This window comes from Hyla sarda, chromosome 8 (assembly GCF_029499605.1).
Source record: "Hyla sarda isolate aHylSar1 chromosome 8, aHylSar1.hap1, whole genome shotgun sequence".
Classification (NCBI taxonomy): domain Eukaryota; kingdom Metazoa; phylum Chordata; class Amphibia; order Anura; family Hylidae; genus Hyla; species Hyla sarda.
The window spans coordinates 102,079,124-102,106,941 of record NC_079196.1 but is presented as its reverse complement, the minus strand read 5'-3'; the positions used below and the strand labels follow the sequence as shown (position 1 = coordinate 102,106,941).

The following is a 27,818-nucleotide window of genomic DNA, read 5'->3' as shown; positions in this document are numbered from 1 at the left end:
CATAATATGATCATTTTATGCCATGAAGAATATAAACACACGTATGGCACTTAAATGGGCACTGTCATGAAATAAAAAAATTGATATGTTGTATCGCGGCAGGGAGAGGGATGTGCACAGCGATCACTGATACTGTTTTCAGCTATACAGGGTGCCTCCAGTTGTTTCCCCTCTACAACTCCCAGCATGCCCTGACAGCCAATAGATGTCAGGGCAAGCTGGGAGTTGCAGTTGGGAAACAGCTGGAGGCACCCTGTATAGGTGAACTACGGGCGGGAGTGTCGGCCCCAGCAGGCATAAGTGACGTGGTGCCTGCTGGGGAAGTCTGCCTGGTAGTGAGCACACTACCAGGCAGACAAAAAGGCATTTTTTAATATGTAAAAAAAAAAATTTAAAGGCAGGGAGGGGGTTAGGGATAGATGGGTAATAGGTAGGGACAGAAAAAAAAGAAAAGTGATGGTGGGAGCTACTCTTTAAATATTTATAGCAGGTAAATCATATAGTTCCATGTCCACAAAACATCAAACTCAAACCATACTAGAGGAACCCATACAAATGTAGATAAAAGCTCAGATGCTATCAATACAAAATGCTGCAGCATTGCTTGGCTTATGACAACAGTGATATAGCAGGCCCCAAAGAGACCCCCCACCCCCAAAAAAATAAAAATAAAATAAGCACTACAATAATAAAAATAGTACAAGTGACTCAGATTATATGTTGTTAAGGGGTACTTATATACATAAAATAAAAATTAATTTAACCTCTTAGAGGCACATTAAAAACATGTTTGTACCTGGATTTTGGCTATAAAAAGGCCCTCCATTAATCTGGTTCTGAAGGCTTGGCTGTGAGGTCATTGATGGAGGACGTCGATATGGAAGAGAGCCTCCTATGGTTGGTGGAGTGTGCCGAGATACTGGTCTGTTCATACTGTAGAATTGAGCTGGATGGCCTGGAGGACAGAACAAAAGATATGTTGACCACATTTTCTTATAAAAAAGAAGTAAAACAAGTAGTTGATTTTTTGTTTTATCTGCCTCTTTGAGCTGTAGTAATGAAGAAATCGTGGTTGGAAAAACTTCCAAGAAAAGGGGACATCAGATAGGGCGCAGGACTCTCAATGTAGAATATTTGGATCATTTATTAGATATGAAGTGCAACGCTAAAACAGGGAGCGTTTCTAGCCCGGACCGGGCTCTTTGTCAGGCAATATAACAGTTTGGGAGACACAGCCAGATAAGACAATACAGTTTATTGCTTACGGGTGAATCGACTGAGCCATCAATTGGAAGTGCAAAAGGTAAAAAATAATAATAAAGCCATATTTATGAGCATAACTGTAGAATAAAAGCATACACAGTAGTATAAAACATTCATCAAACAAGTAAATTAACAATCAGTAATATATTAAAAAGGACTAATAACATAATTCAGGTGCTCACCGTAATGAGATATGCATGGATACATGGAGCATGCACACTGCATGTAAGAACGCAATAGTGCGTGAAAGACTTAAATGATGGAAAAGTTTGGCGCATGCGTGTTGGCAGTGTAAAACAGATTTTATGGAAAATAACAGTCAGGTACAGGAACGATGAACCCAAAGGTACAAAAATTTCTCGGACTTCATTAAGGCCATGCGGAGACCATGTGTGCATCCGGTAAATATATTCTGCCGATGTTGGTTCAGGCAAAGGTGAAATGGGCGGGTTGTGCGTCCAATATATTGTAGAGCATAATTTTGGCATTAAATCATATATACAACGTAATCGGTCTGTCAAGTAAGATGGAACTTGATGGTAAATTGTTCTTTTGTTGATGCTGAAATAATTTCTGTTTGTCCATGTGTGATTTGTTGGCAACACATACAGAGGGGCTTCCTGCATTTGAAACATCCTTTCCTGAGAGGTATGCCCAAAGCATTATTCGGGTGCAAGTGTTTTTTTCTGTGTTTTTTTTTTTTACCTGGCTTGGGGCCAAGATGGTCTTCAAGGATGGTGCCCTTCTGTATTTAAAGCGTGGTTGGCTAGGGATAATTTTAGCCAAGTGAGGGTCAGTGAGCAGGACATGCCAATGTTCTGTAACAATCTTTTTTATTAATTTAGAGTCTTTGCTGAAAGTAGTAATTAAATTAGAAAAAAAGCTGTTGAGTTGTTCTTTAAATCTGGACTTGTCAATTTTTTCTTTGTCTGTAAACATTCACTCTGCGTAAGATTTTTAGTGCGGTTAAATAAATTGTTTAAAACTTTGTCTGGGTAATGTTTTTCTTTAAAACAGGTACGTAAAAGCTGGGACTGTTCTTTAAAAACAGTAGGATTAGAACAATTTTTGCATATACCGTACGCTTATATTGGCTGTAAGGAATGTTCAATAGCCATTTAAAATGAGTACTGTTAAAATCGAAATAACTATTAGCGTCAACTTTAAAAAAAAAAGTGGAAGTATGGAATGATTTGTCGTCATGTGTAATGCAGACATCTAAAAAATGAATGCTTGTTCTGCTATGGACAAGAGTAAAATGTAATCCCCAAGTATTCAGATTTAAATGTTGAAGGAATGTCAGGATGGCCTCCTCAGGCCCTTTCCATATGAAAAAGAGGTTATCTATAGTATATAGCAATATTCTCCATGACCAACGGATTATCCCAGATACATTCCGACTTTAAAGCCCCCATAAACATATTTGCGTATACAAGTGCGACTTTCGAGCCCATCGAGGTCCAGAGCTGTTGGTGATAGATTGTCCCATCGTAGACAAAATAATTGTTATATAAAATATAAGACAATGAGTCAACCAAAAAATCACGTTGTGATGAAGTGATAGTAGAATCTCTTTTCAGAGCTTCTGAAATGCAACACAAACCAATTTCATGGTTCATTTCCCGCTCCCTGTTTTAGCGTTGCACTTTATAACTAATAAATGATCCAAATATTCCACATTGCGGGTCCTGCGCCTTATCTGATGTCCCCTTTTCTTGGAAGTTTTTCCAACCACGATCTCTTCATTACCTGCACCGGTCTCCTGCATCGGATCACCGGAGGGACTTAGAGGCTGCATTCTCACTTACATGCTTCATTAGATGTTATGCTCTGAGCATAACATTTTAAGGTAAGGGGCCATCCACACGGCTCTCTTCTTTCAATTTTCATTTTTTTTTTTTTTTATTTGCACGAGGTGCGCACCATTTTATCTTATTTGAGCTGTAGTACAGCTAGCTAGTTGCATAAGAAGCAGAACCAATAATATCCAGAAAATCTGAATATTGTGCAGAATGAAAAAATAAAGGGTCACAGGTTAACTTGTGGTCAATCAGTTGGTCACAGCTCTGTTTGCAAATTTGGGAACAGAACAAACTAAGAAAGTATAAATTTTTCCAAAACATTATGTTCTATAACGGACAGAACACATAGCTGTTTCATAACAAAAAACAGTATTATGAAATTCCCTTCCACAAAAGTATCATTATGTGAATGAGACATTTATCCATTCACTACATGACATATCTTATCTGTGCAGCAGATGCTTATGTGAGAATACAGTGCTACCAAAAAACAACATATGGTGATGACTTGGATATATGCCAGTCACATAAATGTCATGACAAGATGTAAGTCTAAACACTTCTTAAATGATGAAATGGGACACTGGCCAACAAGTTTGTAAGAAGCAGTATTACCTAAAAGAAAATAGACTTTAATTTGTATGCCCAATTAATAAACCTAAAATGTTACTGACTATGTCTAGCCCATATGATGTCTTAAAAAATAAAATAAACACCTCTTGTGCTATATGGATACATTAGATGGTGGTATTGCCACCAGTTTGGGTCTAGATTGACAGCAGCAATGGAGGACATCCTCCACGATACGGCATTGGTAATCCTATTACCCTCCCCGCTGTATTGTCCTACCGAACCCGACCCTTCCTGTTTCCCCACCCTTGACTGTTATAATGTTTGTAAAATGTTAAATAAATACATAAAAAAATAATAATAATAGAATTCTTGAAACAACTTTATATATGTTTTATAGATAAGCGAACTATTCAATAAACCATGGAGACTAGGGGGTGAGTTTATCACTGTTGGCGCAGGTGAACGATTTTTCTACACCTTTATTTTATGTAGTACTAAAGTGTACGTGCACTATATTTATCAAATGGTTGCAGGACATTTGGTAAATTATGCACAGGTACACATTTATTGAAACTTCAATTCAGTACACCATTTTATATTTCTGGGACTTTTTATCTCATTGTGCAAAACTTTGCAACTATTCTACACAGAACAAAAAGCTTAGCCATCTGTCTATTCATAACTTTTTTTAAATTTTTTTTTAAAGTGTTTGCGCAAAAATCGCTGATAACTTAAAAAGTTGAAGTTAATACATTGCGCTGACCTCTGCAAAAAGCTAACCATGCCACACTACATTCAAGTGATTTTCTTTAATGAATGTGAATGTATTGAACACAAATTTGTGACCTGTGTAAAGCCAATGATAAATTCCCTCTTAAGGGCCTATTTACAAGACACTGCATAGACACACTGTGGTATACAGTATGTTGCCTACATGTTCCAATGTGAAAATGTATGCAACATTTTTTTTCTTTAATAATTGGAAAAAAAAAGCCATACTGGCCTATAACAGCCTGACAGAAGCCACAATTAAAAAGTATATGCCATCACATACATGCCTGACACAGCACATTCCATTGATCTACATTGGGTGAATGGGAGCCTACTGATCCCTTTGATGTATATATCAAAAATGTTCTGGGGGCATACAGTTAACTAAAATGACAAACACTGAGTGAATCCAGCCTTACTGTTGTGGATCACTTATCAAAAGGCAGACCTCTATTTGTGTTAAGCAAGCTAGTTTAGAAACAGATTCTTAAAGGAAAACTGTCACCCTGATTATCCCCACTAAATCCAATGCTCAGGGTTATAGTGTGGGTGACCAGTAGCGCAAAGAGGCATCACTTACCAAATTCCATCTAGTGGCTCCTGTGATCTTGCCAGATGAAAGTCCCGTGCTCAATTCCGTTACCTGTGCTCAGGAGGCGGGGCCCCGATGGCTGTCCGCCCCCTGCTTCTATCTGCCTCCTGAAACAATATGCCTCTATTAGCATATTCAAATTCTGCACTGCGCTCTGAGGCAGAAGCGCAAGCGCAGTTAGTTTCCAAACAGCTCTCACGTCCTAGTGACGCTCACGTGACATGCGACTCATGTGACTAGGACGTGAGAGCTGTTTGTTAACTACAGTGGGGGAAAAATTTTCATCATAGGTATACCTCAACTATGAGAGACAGAATGAGAAAAAAAATCCATAAGATCATATTGTCTGATTTTTAAAGAGTTTATATGCAAATTATAGTGGAAAATAAGTATTTGGTCACCTACAAACAAGCAAGATTTCTGGCTCTCACAGACCTGTAACAACTTCTTTAAAGGGGTTATCCAGTAAAAAACTTTTTTTTTTTATATATCAACTGGCTCCAGAAAGTTAAACAGATTTGTAAAGTACTTCTATTAAAAAAATCTTAATCCTTTCAGTACTTATGAGCTTCTGAAGTTAAGGTTGTTCTTTTCTGTCTAAGTGCTCTCTGATGACACGTGTCTCGGGAACCGCCCAGTTTAGAAGCAAATCCCCATAGCAAAACTCTTCTAAACTGGGCGGTTCCCGAGACATGTGTCATCTCATCTCGCACTTAGAAAGAAAAGAACAACCTTAACTTCAGAAGCTCATAAGTACTGAAAGGATTAAGATTTTTTAATAGAAGTAATTTACAAATCTGTTTAACTTTCTGGAGCCATTTGATATATAAAAAAAAGTTTTTTCCTGGATAACCCCTTTAAGAGTCTCCTCTGTCCTCAACTTGTTACATGACCTGACGAGAGCTGGGACCAAAGTAACGAAGGCTACAATCAGTAACACACTACACCGCCAGGGACTCAAATTATGCAGTGCCAGATGTGTCCCCCTGCTTAACCCCTTAAGGACCCAGGTTATGGGTAATTTCCTATTCTTTGGGCATAAAGTTATCATGAGGAAGTGGGCAGCATCTATCTCTTCTCCTTGTCCTGCCCAGGGGCTGAATATAGAGGTGTCATCTGTGTATAGCAGAGTATAACACTATGGACCTGGGGGGGCTATGGGGCGCTTGCATGGGGGACAAGATCTAATTTTGGATGCCAAACGCCATTTCCTACCAGACCCCATGGAATAGAACTCTGTAACTTTCTGTAAGTAAGGATTCTATGTTTTTCCCATTTATTTTATTTTCTGTATGGTGAAACTTTGTCTTGTTAACATCTATTTTACATGTACTGTGAATATTTTGCTTTCATAATAAATCATTAATTTATTAAGTACCGCCTTATGTCTGGTAAAACGGACGCACATTTTCCTTGAAGAGATTGAAGTTATAGTCTTAAATTTACTTTGGCTACATTATAGATTTGGATTAATCTTTTTTCCTGTTTTTATATACTACTGGGGATAGTAGATTATATTTGGGAATTATAGCATATCCAGATTGGATTGATAGCTTCCAGTCGGCTTGAAATTGACAGGTGGTGGCAGCGATACCTTTTAAATTGGGTGGTTTAAGAGGGATTTTTTATCATTATTTTCGGTCTAGTGTAGAGAAATAGTGATTTCAGAGATAACCCTTCCACCCGCACGTCTCGGTTCGTGACAAACTGGTGGCATAGCGGTGGGATATTTTACCAGATTTTAGTGTGCTAGATTTGCTAATCCAGGCACTAAAAGAAATTGTCTTCAATTTCCAAAGGCGGAACTCCGTACTTTTAAATAAGTTTCACCACAACAGACCCCCTCCCTCTCTTTGCTTTTCTGTCCTATCTTCTGTTTGGCTGAACTGCAAGATGGATGCATACCAAGCACAGTCCAGGAGTGCTCTGGAGCAGCTTTGCCGGGAACAGTTGATCCCCTGTCAAGGGAAAAAAAGAGGAACTTATACAAGCATTGGAGGACTATGATACACAACAAGCTTCCCAGAGGGCCTACAAAACTGCTGCGGAAGGCAGGATAACTGAGGAGATACATGCAGCTGTCTTCAGTGATGCACCACCATCTACAGATCCATTGGACTGTTATTTACAAACTGTTTTAAAATATGTGGACTCAACGGATATCAACGTACGGCTGCAGCTAATCCGCCAATATGAGGAGCGCCAAGCTGCAGAGCGCGAGGCGGAAAGAGAGAGAGAAAGAGAGGCCGCAGAACGCCAAGCCGCAGAACGCCAGGCTAAGAGAGAAAGAGAGGAGCGGCAGGCAAAGAGAGAACATGAACTGAGACTGGCAGAGTTGGAAAGGGTGACTGCCTCCCCTATCACTGTTGACACGAGAGACTCTTCTGCACCCAGGCCCCGTGCAGAGAACTTTCCAACCCTGGACAAAGATGGGGATCTGGATATTTTTCAGTGCAGTTTTGAAAAGTCTGCCGCCAATTTCAGCTGCCGAGAGACCAATGGGCAAGGTACCTCCCCCCTGGTCTCAGAGGTCCAGCACTGGAAGCATTTGCAGAGTTACCAGCAGAATCTGACCAGGACTATGATGCCATTAAGGCTGCTCTGCAGAAACGGTACAGAGAAATTCAGGACTTTGCAGAAGAAATCCCCTGAGAGTTGCACCGCTCTTGTGGGACACCTGACCACCGCATTTGGACAGTGGATCAGAGGACTGGAGATTAACACCTTTGAAGGCCTAGCAGATCTAATCATCAAGGAGCAGTTTTTACAGCTATGTCCGGCAGATGTACAGGAATGGCTGCTGGACCGGGAACCCAAAACAACATTGGACGCTGGGGAGATGGCAGATTTCCACACCGCCAACCTGGCATCCACAGACCGGGTCAGAGGATTTACCAAAGGATGGAGGACCCCTGCACCACAACCACCCATCACCCAGCCTACTGTGCCTTCTTATGCATCGGCTTTTACGCCAAGGAGAGGGGAAGCTGGTACCACTGCTATACCTGGGGATAACCGCAGATGTTATGTTTGCAATAAAGTGGGGCATCTTAGTTATACGTGCTTGGAGAAAAGGAGGCCTACACCCTCTACCGTTGAGGGGCTTCCCTCAGGATTACCGCTTAGACCCTCCACTGGAGCTGGGCGTACCTCAGGATTACCACCTCCTGCTTTGTTTGTTTCCCAAGCCAATTTGAATAATATGCAACCAGTCACAGTAAACGGTCACCATTTCCTACCAGACCCCATGGAATAGAACTCTGAAACTTTCTGTAAGTAAGGATTCTATGTTTTTCCCATTTATTTTATTTTCTGTATGGTTAAACTTTGTCTTGTTAACATCTATTTTTACATGTACTGTGAATATTTTTCTTTCATAATAAATCATTCATTTATTAAGTACCGCCTTATGTCTGGTAAAACGGCCGCACATTGTCCTTGAAGAGATTGAAGTTATAGTCTTAAAGGGGTTATCCAGGCAAAAACTTTTTTTTATATATCAACTGGCTCCGGAAAGTTAAACAGATTTGTAAATTACTTCTATAAAATAATCTTAATCCTTCCAATAGTTATCAGCTTCTGAAGTTTTCTGTCTAACTGCTCAATGATGATGTCACGTCCCGGGAGCTGTGCATGATGGGAGAATATCCCCATAGGAACTGCACAGCTCCCGGGACGTGACATCATTGAGCAGTTAGACAGAAAACAACAACTCAACTTCAGAAGCGAATAACTATTGGAAGGATTAAGATTTTTTAATAGTAATTTACAAATCTGTTTAACTTTCCGGAGCCAGTTGATATATAAAAAAAAGTTTTGACCTGGAATACCCCGCGGCCATCCCGAACAGATCCCTGAGCTAACCGGCATGGTTTCACTTTAATTTTAGATGCGGCATTCAACTTTGAACGCCGTGCCTAAAGGGTTAATAGCGCGCGGCACCTTGATCAATGCCGTGCGCTATTAACCACGGGTCCCGGCCAGAGCCGCCGTGGCCCCGCGTTATAGATAAGGAGCGGACTCATGACGTATAGTTACGTCATGGGTCCTTAACAGGTTAAGCCAGTACATGTACGGGCCCGTCTGAAGTTTGCTAGAGAGCATTTGGATGATCCAGAAGAGGTTTGGGAGAATGTCATATGGTCAGATGAAACCAAAGTAGAACTTTTTGGTAAAAAGAGAAAGAATGCAGAGATGCATCCAAAGAACACCATACCTACTGTGAAGCATGGGGTGGAAACATCATTCTTTGGGGCTGTTTTTCAGCAAAGGGACCAGGGCGACTGATCCGTGTAAAGTAAAGAATGAATGGGGCCATGTATCGTGAGATTTTGAGTGAAAACCTCCTTCCATCAGAAAGGACATTGAAGATGAAACGTGGCTGGTTCTTTCAGCATGACAATGATCCCAAACACACCGCCCGGGCAACAAAGGAGTGGCTTCATAAGAAGCATTTCAAGGTCCTGGAGTGGCCTAGCCAGTCTCCAGATCTCAACCCCATAGACTTTGAAGGGAGTTTAAAGTAAGTGTTGCCCAGAAACAGCCTCAAAATATCACTGCTCTAGAGGAGATCTGCATGGAGGAATGAGCCAAAATACCAGCAACAGTGTGTGAAAACCTTGTGAAGACTTATAGAAAACATTTGACCTCTGTCATTGCCAACAAAGGGTATATAACAAAGTTTTGAAATGAACTTTTGTTATTGACCAAATACTTATTTTCCACCATAATTTGCAAATAAATTCTTTAAAAATCAGACATGATTTTATAGATTTTTTTTCTCATTATGTCTCTCATAGTTGAGGTATACCTATGATGGAATTTAAAGGCCTCATCTTTTTAAGGGGGAGAACTTGCACAATTGGTGGCTGACTAAATATTTTTCCCCCACTGTAACGGCGCTTGCACTCCTGCCTCAGAGCGCAGTACAGAATTTGAATATGCCAATAGAGGCAGATTGTTTCAGGAGGTAGAAAGAAGCAGGGGGTGGATAGCCATCGGGGCCCCGCCTCCAGGTAACCGAATTGAGCATGGGACTTTCATCTGGCAATATCACAGGAGCCGCTGGATGGAATTTGGTAAGTGACACCTCTTTGCCCTCCTGGTCATCCACACTATAACCCTGTGTTTTGGGTTTAGTGTGGGTGATCAGGGTGACAGTTTTCCTTTAATATTCCCAGGCAAACAACCTAGCTCTACTAGAGCTTTATGAGAATTGCAACCTCGAACTTACAGATTTCTAAGCCCCCCTGATACTGTTTATTTTAAACAGCAGTTAGAATTTATGTGGCCCCATGACCTGTTAAAGTAACGTGGCTGCATGTGTTAACTGCTCATACAGGGTGAGATTTATTTAAAACCTGTCTAGAAGAAGTGTGAAACAATTAGCACAGCAAAAAGACCTATATATCAGGCTTCCTGTTCTGTGTTCCAGCAGGAATAGAGTAATATACAAAGCAGAATATTGCTGAAGTACCAATAGGCACTATGTTTATTAAAAGTCAGAGACCAATGACTCGTTTCGGAGGTACGGTCCTCCTTCCTCAGATTGGAATGCCAATTTGAGGAAGGAGGACTGTACCAACGAAATGCGTAGTAGTACTATGCAAGCACAAACATGCATGCAAGTGTGCATTTTTAGAAGGTTACAGCAAAATCAATAGTTTAGATGTGTTCTCCACATCACCCGCACACTGTTAAAGACATTCACCCACTCACCTGTAGAAGGAGCAGAGGAAACAGCAGGGGGAGTTGGAGAGGTGAAACCGTCAGCAGGGGGTTGGGCTCCTGCAGCAGCATCTGGGGTAGTTGAGGAGGAAAGGGCAGCAGCAGGAGTATGAGGGATAGGGGCAGGAGCAGAAGTAACAGGGATGGGAGGAGTGCCAGCTGAGCCAGCAGGGGCTACGTGGAGAGAGGAAGATGTGAAGTTAATACAGAAAGCATGTAAGGTGGGATTAGAAATGCTTTCATGAAGCTCAGTGCTAGGAACTTAGTAAAGAGATATAGGTACTGCCATCATTCACAGCCAATCGCAGATGAAACTCATTCAGGTAAGGGGAGGTACACATTTTTAGGTTTGTTTTGCCATATTGAAGAATCTGGAACTACCGTAGATTAATCCAATTAAAGTCCATCAATTAATTTATAATTTTGTACAAAATAGTGGACTAAATCATACATAGCACAACATTTTATCAGACTAAATAAAACATCCTTGTTTTGAATAACTAGGGGGCCTCAGAATATAGATATAAAATCAAGTAACATTTGCTAATGCCAATGTTATTTTGTTTTATTGACTGCAGGGATCAACATTTTGACTGCAGACAATTTTTATGCAGGTACTTGAATTTCCACAGGAACATCTTAAAGGGGTACTCCTCTGGAAAACATTTTTTTCAAATCAACTGGTGCCAGTAAGTTAAACAGATTTGTAAATTACTTAAAAAATCTTCATCCTTCCAATACTTAGCTGCTGTATGCTCCACAGGATGTTCTTTTCTTTTTGAATTTCCTTTCTGTCTGACCACAGTGCTCTCTGTGGACACCTCTGTCCATTTTAGGAACTGTCCAGAGTAGGAGCAAATCCTCCTAACAAACCTGTCCTACTCTGGACAGTTCCTGACCTGGACAGAGGTGTCAGCAGAGAGCACTGTGGTCAGACAGAAAGGAAATTCAAAAAGAAAAGAACTTCCTGTGCAGCTGATAAGTACTGGAAGGATTAAGATTTTTAAATAGAAGTAATTTACAAATCGGTATAACTTACTGGCACCAGTTGATTTGAAAAAAAATAAATAAAAAAAAAAAAAAAAAACTTTTCCAGTGGAGTACCCTTTAAAGTTGAAGCTGTACAGTAAATGTACTTGTGCTCATTATTTTCCAATCAAATGAACTATTAAAGTGTAGTCTTTTGAAGACAATTCCTATTCAATAAGTTCCTGAACTGTAAGGAGTAGCTCCAACTTTTGTAGTCCCCATCCCACAGACAGCCATTCATTTGAAGGGCTATTACCAGCCAATTATTTCTGCCCCTCCTAGTCACCTGGAAAATGTCCACTGACCATGGCGTTCACGCTACTGCAAAGCATAGTCTGCAGCCTCTCATGTGCTGCTTAGATGTGCATCTTGTTCTCTACATAATTTTTCTTACAATCTGAAATGGTTTATATAACGGATAATGACCACACTTCTCTATGTGATGGCTGGATAAGACATTGTGAGAAGTGCATTTGCCAAGGATTGTGGAGGGGGGTCTGAGTAGGGGGGTATTGATGACAAAACAAACCTTAATGGTCTGTACAAACTAGTGCATTTGAAACAAAAATCATACATGATCAAAAAATAAAAGAAAAAGTTATTATTAATTTATTCAACCATGAAAATGTTAATGCAAAGACCAGTAGCAATGATAGCAAAAGCTGTCAAGAACAAACGCAGGGATACTATTGCTTCTTCAATATGTAGTAGTGGAAAGGATAATTTCAATAAAATATGAAAATCATATTCTGGCTGGTATAGATTAGGTAAACATGATTTTAAAATGTTATCAACCTGGGAAATCTACTGACAGTGGAATAAAGTCTTAAATACACATTACCTGTTTGGTTAAGAAATTCTGGAAACCAGCATGCCAAGAATTGATGGAAAATAGGGGACTGATTATACAGGATGCATTGGAAACAAGTTCATTGGATTTTGGAACCAATTTGTCTTTAGCGTACCCAACCAGGAGATGCATTTTCATTTTTATGTGGAAGAATCCCATAAATTACAAAACTATTCAGAATTTGACACATTTTACTATACTTAATTTAAGACTTACTTGGAAATACACTTGGAGGAGATGGAGTGGGGACAGCAATTGGGACACCCACACTTCCACTTCCACTGTTCTCTCGACTACTGCTCCGACTGCTAGGGTGGCTGCCACCACTACTGCCGCTGCTGCTACAAGAATTAAAAGCAGAGTCAATGGCAAGTCATCATTTTTCTCTGAAACAATTTAGGTTTTGTGCTCACTAAATCAGTTCAAGTGCAGCACATTAACAGAACAAAATTTGGTCCAATGTACTCATGAGCTGTGGGCCCTGCTGCTGGTTCACAGCTTTCTCCCCATTACAATAATGGTAAAGAAATCTGACAACTCCTAGCACTTAAAGGGGTATTCCAGGAATTTTTCTTATTTGACTATGCTACAGGGGCTGTAAAGTTAGTGTAGTTCTTAATATAGTGTCCCTACCTGTGTGTGATTTTTTTCTCACAATTCTTTTGTGATGTTCACCCCAATATAAATTTTTAACAGCATACAAAACGACTATTGTCTCAGATTTTTCCCAGGTTGCAATATGGCCGAGACCTGACTCACTAGTCAGCTGATGACAGGGAGCCTGTCTGCTTCAATGGGTGGAGCGATCGCTTGGTGGGAGAGGGATCAAGCTGCAACTAATGCAACAGCTGTAGGCACCCTGATTGAAAACCACGGGTCTTTTGAATGGATGCAGCTCATTAGGTTTCAATGGGTGGGGTGGCTGATGTGTGGTAGGGAGGAAAATGGAATTATGGGATTTGTAGGCAAAAAAAGAAAAGTCAAACAGGAAATACCAGTCCACAAAAAGCTAGCCACAGTGTTATGATAATCTCACAACATAGCTATTTAACCCCAAGCAAGTGCAGATCCTTTCTAAGCATGTCCATTACTGTCTGGCAGGTACGTACTAAAATCACCTTATGGTGGATAACCCCTTTGAAGTCTTCTGCTTTGTGCCTGTCACTACTTACTACATATTGCTCTTAGAGAGGGGAGTATAACATAAGTGCACTATACATGGTCTGTTTTGCTGCCATTTATCGTATGATCGGAATCCGCCCTCTTCTAGCAACATATTTTGGATTAACTTTTTTCTACATTAATAATGTAATATTCAGTCATGGCACTGTTTGATTATTTATTTTTAGAATATTTTTATTATAAATTCAGATTTTTTTATTTATTTTTTTTAGTTCACTTTTTAACAAAAAATGTTTTATTCACGTCATGTTTTTTTACACTCATTCTTCACAAATTTATATTCATTTTCACATTTATTTAATTTGTACCATATATATTCACGTATTCATGTATTGCATATATTTTTTTTCATTTCATCACATCATTGCACCATTCACTTAATTTGGTTGTATTTATATTCACTTAATGGAAGTTTATATAAATTGATTTACACTATTGAGTTTTTATTAATTTACATTATTTATTCATTACATTTCATATTACACACATGAATTTATCGGCATTTATAACACATATGAATTTATTTGTATTTATTATATAGTCCTAGCATGGATATATATCTCAGAATTTTGATATCATCTTATCTTATGGGCACATATTGACCCATTCTAATTAAAAAAAAATTTTAAATTTATTTGATTTACATATTAATTTATCATAAATTGTGTATATATTATATTAATTTATTATTTATGAATTGGTTGCACATTCTGATCAATTATATATATATATATATATATATATATATATATATATATATATATATATTTTTTTTTTTTTTTTTTTTTTTTGCCTTATCAACAATTGATATAATAGATATAAAATTCATGTAATTAAATGTGCACACTTCTATATAGTTTATAGTATTTTTACATGCTTCCTTTTTCTATATTATTTTCCACATACATCTATTTTGCTTTCATATATATCTATTCAACATCACCATTTTTTTTATACATCACTATATGTATATTTATTTTACTCACTATTGCACCCCAGTCATCTTTACACACAACACTCACTTTTTTTTTTCCATTTTACTTCGGTTACTTTTCTGTTCAAATCACCTGTATCATAGTAAGGGTGATTTCACCCATCACTAATACAACGGTGGATGATGTGCGCTTCTGTGCGCCTCCGGACAGGCAAGGGATCACGTGACCGGGCCCCAATGACCGCGCTTTAGTGCGCCCTCGTCAGCACCGGGTGACATGGCTCCTGCCTGGATGTAGGTAATGCGGCGTACAGGAAGCGCCCTGTAATGGCGGCCGCATCATCTTTGGCTATCTGAGACTAAACACAGGTATTTAGGGCCCCATAACTCCCCCACCTTACCACTGCTGGACAAAGCAGTGGCGAAACACTTCGGAGGGTGAGATTGGGGAACCTTAACATACTATCCTTTGGACACCAGCGTTATTGGGTATTCCATTGCCCTACCTTTCTGTACATTTACCTCGGTCTTGCCAATATGTAGTATGTATATTTATTATGATGATCACTGTGTACTTTACCTATATATGTGATGCCGATATTGTGATGCTACTTATATATGGGTGGCTGTACATGTGATTATGCTGCTATTATGGCTTCATGCATGACTATTATGTCTATTAGCACAGAGAGGTGCCTTATTCTTGGCCCTAGATTAATTTAAGCACCCAGTGGCACAGTAGTGTAATTTACCTAGGATTATATAGGCACTTGCCATATAGACTCAATTTGTGCTAATGTATTTATAAGATCTTATTAAATATTAATGATTAGCATTGTTACCTTGCACTTGGGGTTGTGGGTTTTAATCTGACCAGGGTCTATGTCTTCATGGAGTTTTTTTTATGTTCTCTCCATGTTTGTGTGGGTTTTCTTCACATACTCTGGCTTACTTCCCCACTCCAAAAACACACTTTATTAATTGGCTTCCTACAAAATTGACCCTAGTGAATTTGTTTCTGAGGTAGAGATTTTAACATGAGCCCCATTGGGGACAGAAGCTTAAAGTGATAAGAATCTGTACAGGGCTGGGACATATGCTGGCACTATATAAGCAACATGATTATTAATAATAATAATAATAATAATAATAATATACGAATGACTGAAAGGATACCAACCAGAAAAAAAAAAGTAATTCCATCAGGGACATTTAAAGGAGATATCCGGGAAAAATAAACTTTTCCCTATCCACAGTATAGGGGATAAGTAGCTAATCGTGGTGGGTCTGAGCGCTGGGACACCCCGCAATCACCAGGAAGGGAACCGGTGCTCAGTGAGGAGCGCGTGCTGCAGGCGGCTCCATACATTTCTATTAGGAGTGCCGAAAAGACCCGAGTAAAGAACTCGGAATCATCAGCGCTCTCAAAGAAATTAATGGAGGACGTGCCGTCTACCGGTAGACGACAAGCACTACTCTCTGCAAGAGCCGCGGTTCCGTCCCGGACATCGCAGGGGGTCCCAGCACTGGGACACCCCGCAATCAGCTACTTATGCCCTACCCTGTGGGATAAGTTTAGATCAGCTGGAGTCCTTCTTTAGAGCATTTCCACAGGACATGTCTAAATGATGCAAGTCAATGCATGGCCCACTACAATGCTCACAAGAGAAGGAACACCATTGAGCTTTTGGAGAGAGAATTTGTTTGGAATGGAAGTGGTGTTAGAACAGTGGACCCCCCACATGTGACCCCATTTTGGAAACTACACCCCTCACAGAATTTAGGGGTGCAGTGAGCATTTACACCCCACTAGTGTTTGACAGATGTTTGGAACATTGGGCTGAGAAAATGAAAAATTAATTTTTTTTTCCACGGACCACTGTTCCAAAAATCTGTCAGACACCTGTGGGGTGTAAATGCTCACTGTACTCCTTATTACATTATGTGAGGGGGGTAGTTTCCAAAATGGGGTCACTTGGGGGGGGTCCATTGTTCTGGCACTATGGGGGCATTGTAAACACACGTGGCCTTCAATTCCGGACAAATTTTCTCTCCAAAAGCCCAATGGCGCTCCTTCTCTTCCTAGCATTGTAGTTCGCCTGCAAAGCACTTTACATCCACATATGGGGTATGTTCTTACTCAGAAGAAATGGGGTTACAAATTTTGGGGGGCTCAGGACCCCCTCCAGGGGCTTGCACAGGGTTGTCTGCTGAAAGATTTCAGCAGGCATCCCAGTCGCCACCACTCACCACAGGTACGCCCTTGGTCCCAAGTGGTTAAAGGGGTACTCCGGCCCTAAGACATCTTATCCCTTATCCAAAGGATAGAGGATAAAATGCCTGATCGCGGGGGTCCCTCAGCTGGGGACTCCCGCAATCTTTCAGGCAGCACCCCGCTATCATCAGCCTCTGGAGCAAACATCACTCCGGGTCTGATGAAACATGATCGTGGGGCAGGAGTATTGTGACATCATGGCTCCGCCCCTGTGTGACATCATGCTACGCCCCCTCAATGCAAGCCTATGGGAGGGGGTGTGGCAGCTGACATGGCTCGGCCTTTGCTCTGATATGCATTGTAAGCCATTAGACCTTAGGCAGGGATGTGTGTCTTTACAATTCATGTCCAAACAACTGAATTTATCCCAGGTGACTAAATCAAGGTATAGAAACATTTCATAGATAATCAAGAGAAATTGGAGGCCCCAGAGCTAAATTTCTAGTGTCATAGGCAAGTGTCAAAATACTTGTGTTCAAGCAAAATTTTCGTGTTTTTTTATTTTATTTATTTTTTATTTTAATAAATGTTCTAAAATTCTATTTTGACTATCTTATAATGAGGTATTGAGTGCAGAATAATAGTGGAAAACCTTATTATTTTACTTTTTACATTTTGGCATAAGGCATTTACAACACAATGTGATAAAAGTCAAAGGGTCTGAAAAATTTCCTAATGCATTGTAACCTGTTAATACTTTATTACTTTACTGTTTTTACTTTTCTTCTGCCTGAACCATAAATCATTGGGCCAATTTCTGGTGGTTTTTCGCCACACCACCAGTCCTAATTGATCTCGCTCTGATTGGACATAGCGAAAGATCAGTCAAGGCCTGTGAGTCAGGGAAAAGCCACCAGGGAGTGCCCTGATGACTTGTGGATCAGACAGCAAGATAGTAATGATAGGTTCCCTTTACATTTTTGTGCACATAGGAATATCTATAGGCTTGATTGCTGCTCAATGTTTGGGAACAAGGAGGGGAATTCATCAAGCTGTTTAGAACTTTTTTTTTATCTAAAATTTTCATACAAAAAGTCTCAGCCACGTCCCCTGCAACTTCTGTGCGACTTTTGCTATTGATAATACGCGAAAGTGAACTACCATTTGCAGTACTTTAGACCAGTTTTATGCAGAGGGCATGGATTCATTATCTACGACTTTTCTCTGAAAGCCACAAAAAGTTGCAGCGCCGTGATTTACACGGAAACTCACGCCATATAACATCAGCCCTGGAAAGCAGTAGCGTGCGACATTTGATGAATTGGGCACGGTAAGTTAAAAAACAAGGTGACTTTCTATTAAAATAAGATAAAAAGGAGAGAAGAATTGATGAATGCTCCTCAAGGTGTCCAACAACGACTACTGTCCTGCTTAGGCGTCCACATAATCTTGTCATGTCGTCTATACAAATAGGCACCCAAACAAGTATTTGGATTGGTAGCTGGTGTATATTTCCCTTTAAAGGATATCGTCCATAGGTCACTACATGACTTAAATGGGCACTGTCACCAACTTTATTTTTTGATATGTTGTAGTACTTATATACTACAACATACCTCTAATATATTGTCATTATTTTTTTTATATTTATTATCAGGGTGAAATTTACGCTTAAAAACCGTCCACTAGGGGTCAGCCTGGTGTTACATCACGCCTGAAAAAGGACTGATTTTGGCCTGGCGATCAGTCCGTTTTCATTTAGGCTGCTCTCGCCCCCTGCCTGTCAATCAGACACGCGGGAGCGAGCGCATTGGCTCCCCGGCCACTGGCTGGGAGGCCACTCCTCCTGCACATGTCGTCGCCGCCGCTGTCCCTGCACGCCCGCTGCCGGACTCTGCAGGTATCAGAACGGAGGGAACGGGGTATGCGGAGAGGGGGGGGGGGGGTTGTGATGGAGGGAACGGGGTGATGGAGGGAACGGGGTATGGGGGTTTGAAGGAGGGAACGGGCTAGCGCCGTAGCGCCGCATGGCACTAACTTATAGTTTATTTACACAGGGTGCCTCCAGCTGTTTCACTACTACAACTCCCAGCATGCCCTGACAGCCAATAGATGTCAGGGCAAGCTGGGAGTTGCAGTGGTGAAACAGCTGGAGGCACCCTGTGTAGATAAACTAAGGGCGGAAGTGTTGTCCCCAGCAGGCATCAGTGACGTGGTGCCTGCTGGGGAAGTCTGCCTGGTAGCGAGCACACTACCAGGCAGACAAAAAGTTATTTTTAATATAATTAAAAGAAACATTAAAAGCAGGGAGGGGGTTAAGGATAGATTGGCAATAGGCAGGGACAGAAAAAAAAATAGGATGGTGGAAGCTACCCTTTAAGATGAGCCCTGGCCACTATTTTCACGTAACCTTGTTTACCTTAATGATTATGTAGTTGCTGCTAATGGTTTTTAACAAGCACAAATATATTTGTACAAGAGAATAAGCAAAAAGAAAAGGGTTGGAATTTCATGCTTTTGGAACAAGACATACAACATGACCCCAAAGGAACAGATCTGCATGACATTGGTTATTGGAGGTTCAACTTAAAAACACACATACATATGTGATAAAACATCAGTCACAAAACATTTCTTAAAGCACAGGCAGTGGGCAGAAAACTTCCTGATGCTCTGTAGTAGTGAAGGAGTTCATGATAAAAGGTTCAGTTTTCATATTCTTGTTTCTTATGGAAAATAAGGAGTACCACTAAGAAATTAAGGCCAGGGTAGTGGGGCACAAATAAAAATGGATAGATTAATTTATTAGAAATGTGTTCAACACAGACACTGAAAAACACATACCTCATTAAAATGTGACTGTTCATAAACCTCTAGACCAGTGGTTCTTAACCTGGGTTCGATCGAACCCCAGGGGTTCGGTGAGTCAGTCTCGGGGGTTTGGCGGGGAGATCGCAACAGGACAGGCAAAACAAGCAATTGCTTGGGGCCCCGAGCTGGCCCGGGGCTCCCAGCAGAGCGGGTGTTTGCCCGTCCTGTAGCGACAGGGCAATTCCCCCCATCACTATTAACTCCCTGCGGCCCCGCGTTAACTTTAAAAACGCAGGGGCCGCCGGGACATGGCGCACGCCGGGACGTCACTGACAAGCTTTGGTAAGTTACCAGCGGCACGTCATCTTCGGTGCTCTGACCACGGGTCCCGAGACTAACTGCTATAGCTGGAACGGTGGTCGGAGCACTGAAGTGGGCAGTACACAGGCATACAGCCTCCAGCCATACACTGTATATGGCTGGAGGCTGTATGTCTATGGGGGAACACTGCCTGCGCCTAACGTGTGGGGGGAACACTGCCTGCGCCTAACGTGTGGGGGGAACACTGCCTGCGCCTAACGTGTGGGGGGAACACTGCCTGCGCCTAACGTGTGGGGGGAACACTGCCTGCGCCTAACGTGTGGGGGAACACTGCCTGCGCCTAACGTGTGGGGGAACACTGCCTGCGCCTAACATGTGGGGGAACACTGCCTGCGCCTAACGTGTGGGGGAACACTGCCTGCGCCTAACGTGTGGGGGAACACTGCCTGCGCCTAACGTGTGGGGGAACACTGCCTGCGCCTAACGTGTGGGGGAACACTGCCTGCGCCTAACGTGTGGGGGAACACTGCCTGCGCCTAACGTGTGGGGGAACACTGCCTGCGCCTAATGTGTGGGGGAACACTGCCTGCGCCTAATGTGTGGGGGAACACTGCCTGCGCCTAATGTGTGGGGGAACACTGCCTGCGCCTAATGTGTGGGGGAACACTGCCTGCGCCTAATGTGTCTTAATGGTTTTGTTCTTTAATGGTTTTGTTCATTCTGTGCACCTATGTATAAATATATACCTCCTATGTTTTGAATTTGAAAAAATCATATCTGATTTTTTCAATTAAGAGGGGTTCGGTGAATGCGCATATGAAACTGGTGGGGTTCAGTACCTCCAACAAGGTTAAGAACCACTGCTCTAGACCATATAAAAGGAAATCCTAGCCCAAAGTCTGATTTGTAAGTTTGTTTTTTATCTTTAATGTACACTGTCTTACTATTTTAAATGAAAACATCTTATTCCAGTAACCTGAATAAATCTACTAAGTTGTTTTTACGAATAGTTCACCATCTCTTATATGGCTTACATATACCTGTATGTGCGGTTCCTCTGGTTGACTGAAGCTGTTCTAACAGGGCTCTGTTGCTGTGAGGGAGCCATGTTACGTGTGGGGCTGGGTACATAGTCATTTGGTACGACAGGGGGCCGCACAGGCTCCAATGTGCGATAGGGTGAATGTCGCCTTAAGGAAAAAACAAAAATAAATAAAAAAAATAAGCCTCCAAACGTCATCCCAAAGAGCTGGGACATAAGGATAAAATCATATTCACTAGGAATCCCAGTCTTCATCACGTATAGGGATTTAATGTGCTCCCATGTATACACAGTTTTGCAAAAACCAGTAAACCCCAAGAAGAAGAATATAGGCCTATTCAGAATCTCTGAATTGTTTTAACCCCTTCACTGCTACACAACTTGCAGAGCATTGGTTGAGACGGCAGGCAACACTAAATTTCAAATCAAAAAAGAAGGTGGGAGAAGCACTTTAAAGAAAGGACCTGCCACAGAAAAAGTAGTGGTGGATGACGGTGACAATGATCTGATGAACTGATTGTTGACAAAAACTGCTGAAACTGTCTAAACACAATCGACAAATTATAATGTAGGGTCTAATGATGGGCAAAACATAACATGTAAACTTACTACAGCATAAATATATTAACCATTTCCGAATAATAGAAAAACATATGCTTAAAAGTTGGCCAAACCCATTTAATGCCAGCCAAACCCAATGCTTTCAGAGGGACCAGCTGACCATCAAATGTTGAGTCATAGTCAAAGCAAAGATATAATAGCCAATCACCAGTAATATATAAAAATATGTAATAATTGTATCTCTAAATTATCCAGTGGCATATATTTATATTAATAATTTAATAATGTAATGGCAAGTGTCAAAAGCGTTATGTATCAGATACACATAATTAGTGTAGGTATAAGAGACAAACATATGACCTATTCCATATTATATTAAAATAAGCACAGAACTACCATAAATTTAAGCAAGTCTGTCAGATTTCAAATAGTAAATGATAAAGAAGGTATGTAAGCTCACTCAAGCCTACAATTCCGAGGTTAACTGGATTGGTCTGTAATAAAAAAAAAAAAAAGGCCTAATAATATGTAGAAAGCATATATAATCTAAAATTATATATTAAACCAGTCCTCAAAGGATAGTAGAAAAGAAAAAAGTAAAAGGAAGAAAACAGAAAAAAAAAAAAACAGTAGTAGATGAATAATAATATAATTTGGTAAAATGACTTCAAATGTTTCAAATAATAAAACCTGAATCAAGGATGTATTGAAAAAGAATATGTATCAACATCTATTATGTATAAAATATAATACAAACGGTTCACATCTGGCCAGGGCCCTTGCACCAGATGTAAAATACTGATAGACTTATAAAAAAGTATCATTAAAAAAAAAAAATCAAAAAATATATCATAAAACAACCACCTATAAATATGAATAAATAAATAGCCTCAAGTAGATGTCCACATGTAGAAATGCACCGAAGTAGAAATCAAATAGTAATTGCAGTATCTAGTATTCTTAATAACAGTTCAGGGAGCGATATACGGGGTGGGCCATTTATATGGATACACCTTAATAAAATGGGAATGGTTGGTGATATTAACTTCCTGTTTGTGGCACATTAGTATATGTGAGGGGGGAAACTTTTCAAGATGGGTGGTGACCATGGCGGCCATTTTGAAGTCGGCCATTTTGAATCCAACTTTTGCTTTTTCAATAGGAAGAGGGTCATGTGACACATCAAACTTATTGGGAATTTCACAAGAAAAACAATCATGTGCTTTGTTTTAACGTAACTTTATTATTTACAAGTTTCTGACCACTTATAAAATGTGTTCAATGTGCTGCCCATTGTGTTGAATTTAGAGATGAGCGAACTTACAGTAAATTCGATTCGTCACGAACTTCTCCGCTTGGCAGTTGATGACTTTTCCTGCATAAATTAGTTCAGCTTTCCGGTGCTCCGGTGGGCTGGAAAAGGTGGATACAGTCCTAGGAGACTCTTTCCTAGGACTGTATCCACCTTTTCCAGCCCACCGGAGCACCTGAAGGCTGGACTAATTTACGCAGGAAAAGTCATCAACTGCCGAGTGGAGAAGTTCGTGACGAATCGAATTTACTGTAAGTTCGCTCATCTCTAGTTGGATTGTCAATGCAACCCTCTTCTCCCACTCTTCACACACTGATAGAAACACCGCAAGAGAAATGCTAGCACAGGCTTCCAGTATCCATAGTTTCAGGTGCTGCACATCTCGTATCTTCACAGCATAGACAATTGGCTTCAGATGACCCCAAAGATAAAAGTCTAAGGGGGTCAGATCGGGAGACATTGGGGGCCATTCAACTGGCCACGATGACCAATCCACTTTCCAGGAAACTGTTCATCTAGGAATGCTCAGACCTGACACCCATAATGTGGTGGTGCAGCATCTTGCTGGAAAAATTCAGATAACGTGCCAGCTTCAGTGCATTAAGAGGGAAACACATCATCATGTAGGCCACTGGATATGCGAAATAGCTACATGATGATGTGTTTCCGTCTTTATGCACCGAAGTTGGCACGTTCCCTGAGTTTTTCCAGCAAGATGGTGCACCACCACATTATGGGTGTCAGGTCCGAGCATTCCTAGATGAACAGTTTCCTGGAAAGTGGATTGGTCGTCGTGGGCCAGTTGAATGGCCCCCAATGTCTCCCAATCTGACCCCCTTAGACTTTTATCTTTGGGGTCATCTGAAGGAAATTGTCTATGCTGTGAAGATACGAGATGTGCAGCACCTTTTATAAGTGGTCAGAAACTTGTAAATAACTCATGAAAGAATAAAGTTACGTTAAAACCAAGCACATCATTGTTTTTCTTGTGAAATTCCCAATAAGATTTATGTGTCACATGACCTTCTTCCTATTGAAAAAACAAAAGTTAGATTCAAAATGGCCGGCTTCAAAATGGCCGCCATGTTCCCCCCCATCTTGAAAAGTTTCCCCTCACATATACTAATGTGCCACAAACAGGAAGTTAATATCACCAACCATTCCCATTTTATTAAGGTGTATCCATAAAAATGGCCCACCCTGTAGTTTGTTATCACTGATTGCCAAGAATAGCTCAATACAATGCACTGTGTATCTACTACTGTTTTTTTTTCTGTTTTCTTTCTGTTACTTTTTTCTTTTCTACTATCCTTTGAGGACTGGTTTAATATATAATTTAGATTATATATGCTTTCTACAGATTTTAAATTGTAGTTTATGGTCTATTGTATAGATAAAGCCTTTGTTGGTGCTGCAAAAATAGGAAGAATGGGCAGGGTTTTCAAGCAGTAAGATCTGTCCAGTGTTCCAAAACAATTAAAATTGTATCTGTTTCATAAAAATGGGGAGATGCAGGATACTAGCCAGGTGTCCCAGCACTCAATCATATTCGAATCCTTAGGACTGAAAATGCTAGTACTGGCATGGTCAGGGGGAATAATTAATTCCCTTCCCTGCTATTTTGTACTTTCCCCAGTGCAACGTTGGTACTAAAACACCCTCATCAATCCACAAGAGCAGGGCAGGACAGGACAGGACAGACGCAGCACTTGTAGGACAAGCACAGAAGAGTACATTTTACTTGTATAAAGTGGAATTTACTGAAAAACCATAGAGTGTGGCACACTTGCTTAAAGTAAGTTCTGACCATTTTAAAATTAAATCAAAAGAGGGAGAACACTTTAAGGACAGGAAAACTTTTCTGCAATTTTAAATGTTATTTAACAGATTCTCTTAAAAGGCACTTGGCACCATATTATCCCTAAAATATTCATGCAGGATAAAACATACATTAAAAAAATACTTTAATAACAGTTTGTTATACCACTTAATGTCACTGTCAAGCAGGTACTTCCTTTTGTACTTGGGATGGAAAATGTTTATTGGCAGAAAAAAAATTATGCCATGCATTTGCATTATACCATCAGAAATAAAATAATAAGAAATCATGGCAATTTCTTAAAACTAAAAAATGTTTATGACAGAATGAAAAAAATAAAATAAAACCATTTTGGTAATAAAGCATATATAATAGGTAAAACATGCTGGGGAAGGTATAGCGTTCTTTGCTTATTTGACCCATTCTACTATAACAAAATAATTACCCAAGGGTTCCTTTGCCAGTCATTGGTGGGCTAGGTGGTTTTTGAGTTGGTGGTGTAGTGCGTGGCAAACCTCCCATCTTCATGTTCTGTGTGCTGACCTGTACAAAGCAAAAATCCATTGGCCAAAGAAATACCAATACAACATTTATAGTTTTTAATTAGGTGAAAAATGAATATATAAAAAGGTACCAGGACACAATATAAAAACTCTTAGATGCAAATCAATAGAATACAATTTTTCATGCATTTCATGTCCTTTCAATTTTATTGAATCAGGAAAAAAATATAGTTCATAAGTCAGTTAACTTGTATGGGGCACTGCTCAACGGAAACAAATCATGCTAACTAGCCACTAAAATCACCATAAGATTATTAAACCCACTGCCGAAATGGAACGTTCTAAGCAATATTTAAACATAGACATAAAATTACACCTTTATTCGTCTTAAAGCAGTTATCCACTGTTAATCTGTCAGGCCAATAGGGCCAACAGATCATAAACCCAACTTACTAAGGACAACTAACCCCTGAAACACCCAAAAATCTGCAAAATAAAGGAACTAGTGCGAGTGTGTCTGATACTGCTGCTCAGCCCAATTCACTAGAATAGAATGTGGTACCAGACACAGCCAATCCTATATGTACCTGACTGTGTACAAAAACAATGTTCTACTCATTGTGTGGTTCTGGAGGTTGGACCCTCACTAATCATATATTAATAACTGATCCTAAGGGTGGCCTTCAAATAAACATCCCTTATAACCACACATACCTTAATTAAAAAAAACAACAGTTTCAATGGCAAGAGAACAAGATCAAAAAGGTCTTCCACAGTATGTCATACTGTATGGTGTAGGATAAAACTGAATGTGTTACTAACCACTATTCAGTAAGTGATCTAGGAAGGAAACAAGAAGGCCAATGTACTGAAACGTAACACACCCCTTTCCATTGTTAACACTTTCACAGGAAATAAAATTTACAAGCATCCTGAATGATATGAACAGATGATCAAATATTTTCTTTTTAGCATACTCATGAATGAACCATCACACTCAGGGAGGTTGCCAGCTAGTATACACTACAAGCAAATACTACCAACATAAATGCAGTGGTGCAAATGCAGCCTAACACTAAAGGAGAATCATGCTGTTAACATTGTTGAATTTATAATAATTTACCAATATATTAGGGATCTTGTGTTCCATGTCATAAAACGTTAATCCATAGTGAGCTATTGCCCGTACCAGTTCTAGCAACTGGCATTAATGGGGCAGAAGCTTTATTTCTGTCTCTCCATATTGGCAATCTATGGTCTTGTCAATGCTGGCTTTGTGGGGTTTGAGTCACCAGGTTGAGTTGTGTGTAAGATATCTATCAATCAAGCAGAGAGGCGAGAAGCCACCAGGGCCGCCCTCATCACTTAAAGTGCCATTCTTAACCCATTTATAAAACTGATTTCTGGGAAATGCTGCAGCATTTCACAGTAGTTCATAGTTTGTTGCAGTAGCCTGAGATTGGGGCAGCATGAAACTCCTTAGAGGTTCCTTTTAAAGAAGATGTGTTAGGACATTTATGAGCCCTCCACATCCATCCAGTCATACTGTACTAGCTGACCATGGTGTACACAAATTTACCTGTAGATTCTTACCTTAAATCTGAGCAACCACTTAAAGTACAAAGGAAGCAAACAAGAAAAGTAAAAGAAAAAAAAAAAAGGCAACTGAGGTTTAATGTTGTCATAAAACATGAATAAAGCACAAAGCAAAACAGGGTTAACCAATTTAATAAATAAATAAATTCAAGTGTATAAACCACAACAATGAAATACTAGATCATAGGCTCTCAATTTCAGCTTGAAAAAAAAAAAAAAAAAACAGTACAGCAGTTATTCTGCATTATTTATACTGACATACATAAGGGGAAATCCCACTAGAAGGAGGGTACTCAGGTGAAAACATGTACCCAAGCTGAGTGAAAATTTAGAGTTATACACCCACACACATTATATATATATATATATATATATATATATATATATATATATATACACACACATACATTACACCCACACACACACACCTATGCTCCTCAACATTGAAATTGCAGGATCAATAGACATATTAATGAAATGCGAATGATAAAGAACAAACAAAGACATCACAATTTATTCAGTATCTATTAGGAGAGCAACATGCAGAAACACACACTCTTACATGTCTTAGCATGCCATCAATGAGGTTATTAACCGATATCTGAGAAATGTCTCCGCCACGCTAAAAGCACATCAGAAACCACTGCTGGTAGCTTCATTATGACATCACAGATATGCTCTGCACCATAACCTTTAAGGGTAGGGTTACACTGAAAGAATCAACAGCGTATTTTAAGCTGCAGATCTGCTGATGACCTGACCCTACATTGTGCCCCAAGCTGTTCCCCCGGTGTCCTGCTTGCAGCGGCAATATGATGCTTCAAGCAGCCACACGGGCCTGCAAGTCGCCGTTCGTACTCGCAGTGTACTCACAATCATTGCCGATGATAGCCGCGATGTCTCGCATTGCTGCTG

The 27,818-nt window shown here is 40.2% G+C and overlaps 1 protein-coding gene across 30 annotated transcripts in view; it reads right to left on the bottom strand.

The window, feature by feature from the left end:
* ABI2 (abl interactor 2) overlaps positions 1 to 27,818 on the bottom strand; it is a 196,856-nt gene that overhangs the window by 70,078 nt on the left and 98,960 nt on the right. For 4 of the 30 annotated variants that reach the window (XM_056533542.1, XM_056533545.1, XM_056533557.1 and 1 more), the window contains exons 4-9: positions 26,901 to 26,918; positions 25,250 to 25,347; positions 21,111 to 21,260; positions 12,824 to 12,948; positions 10,720 to 10,902; positions 797 to 955 (exon numbers count right to left, since the gene is read on the bottom strand). In XM_056533542.1, the coding sequence (XP_056389517.1) occupies positions 797 to 955; positions 10,720 to 10,902; positions 12,824 to 12,948; positions 21,111 to 21,260; positions 25,250 to 25,347; positions 26,901 to 26,918 (733 nt within the window). The remainder of the gene's footprint in view (positions 1 to 796; positions 956 to 10,719; positions 10,903 to 12,823; positions 12,949 to 21,110; positions 21,261 to 25,249; positions 25,348 to 26,900; positions 26,919 to 27,818) is intronic. The other 26 variants (XM_056533543.1, XM_056533546.1, XM_056533553.1 and 23 more) reach the window with 13 other exon arrangements.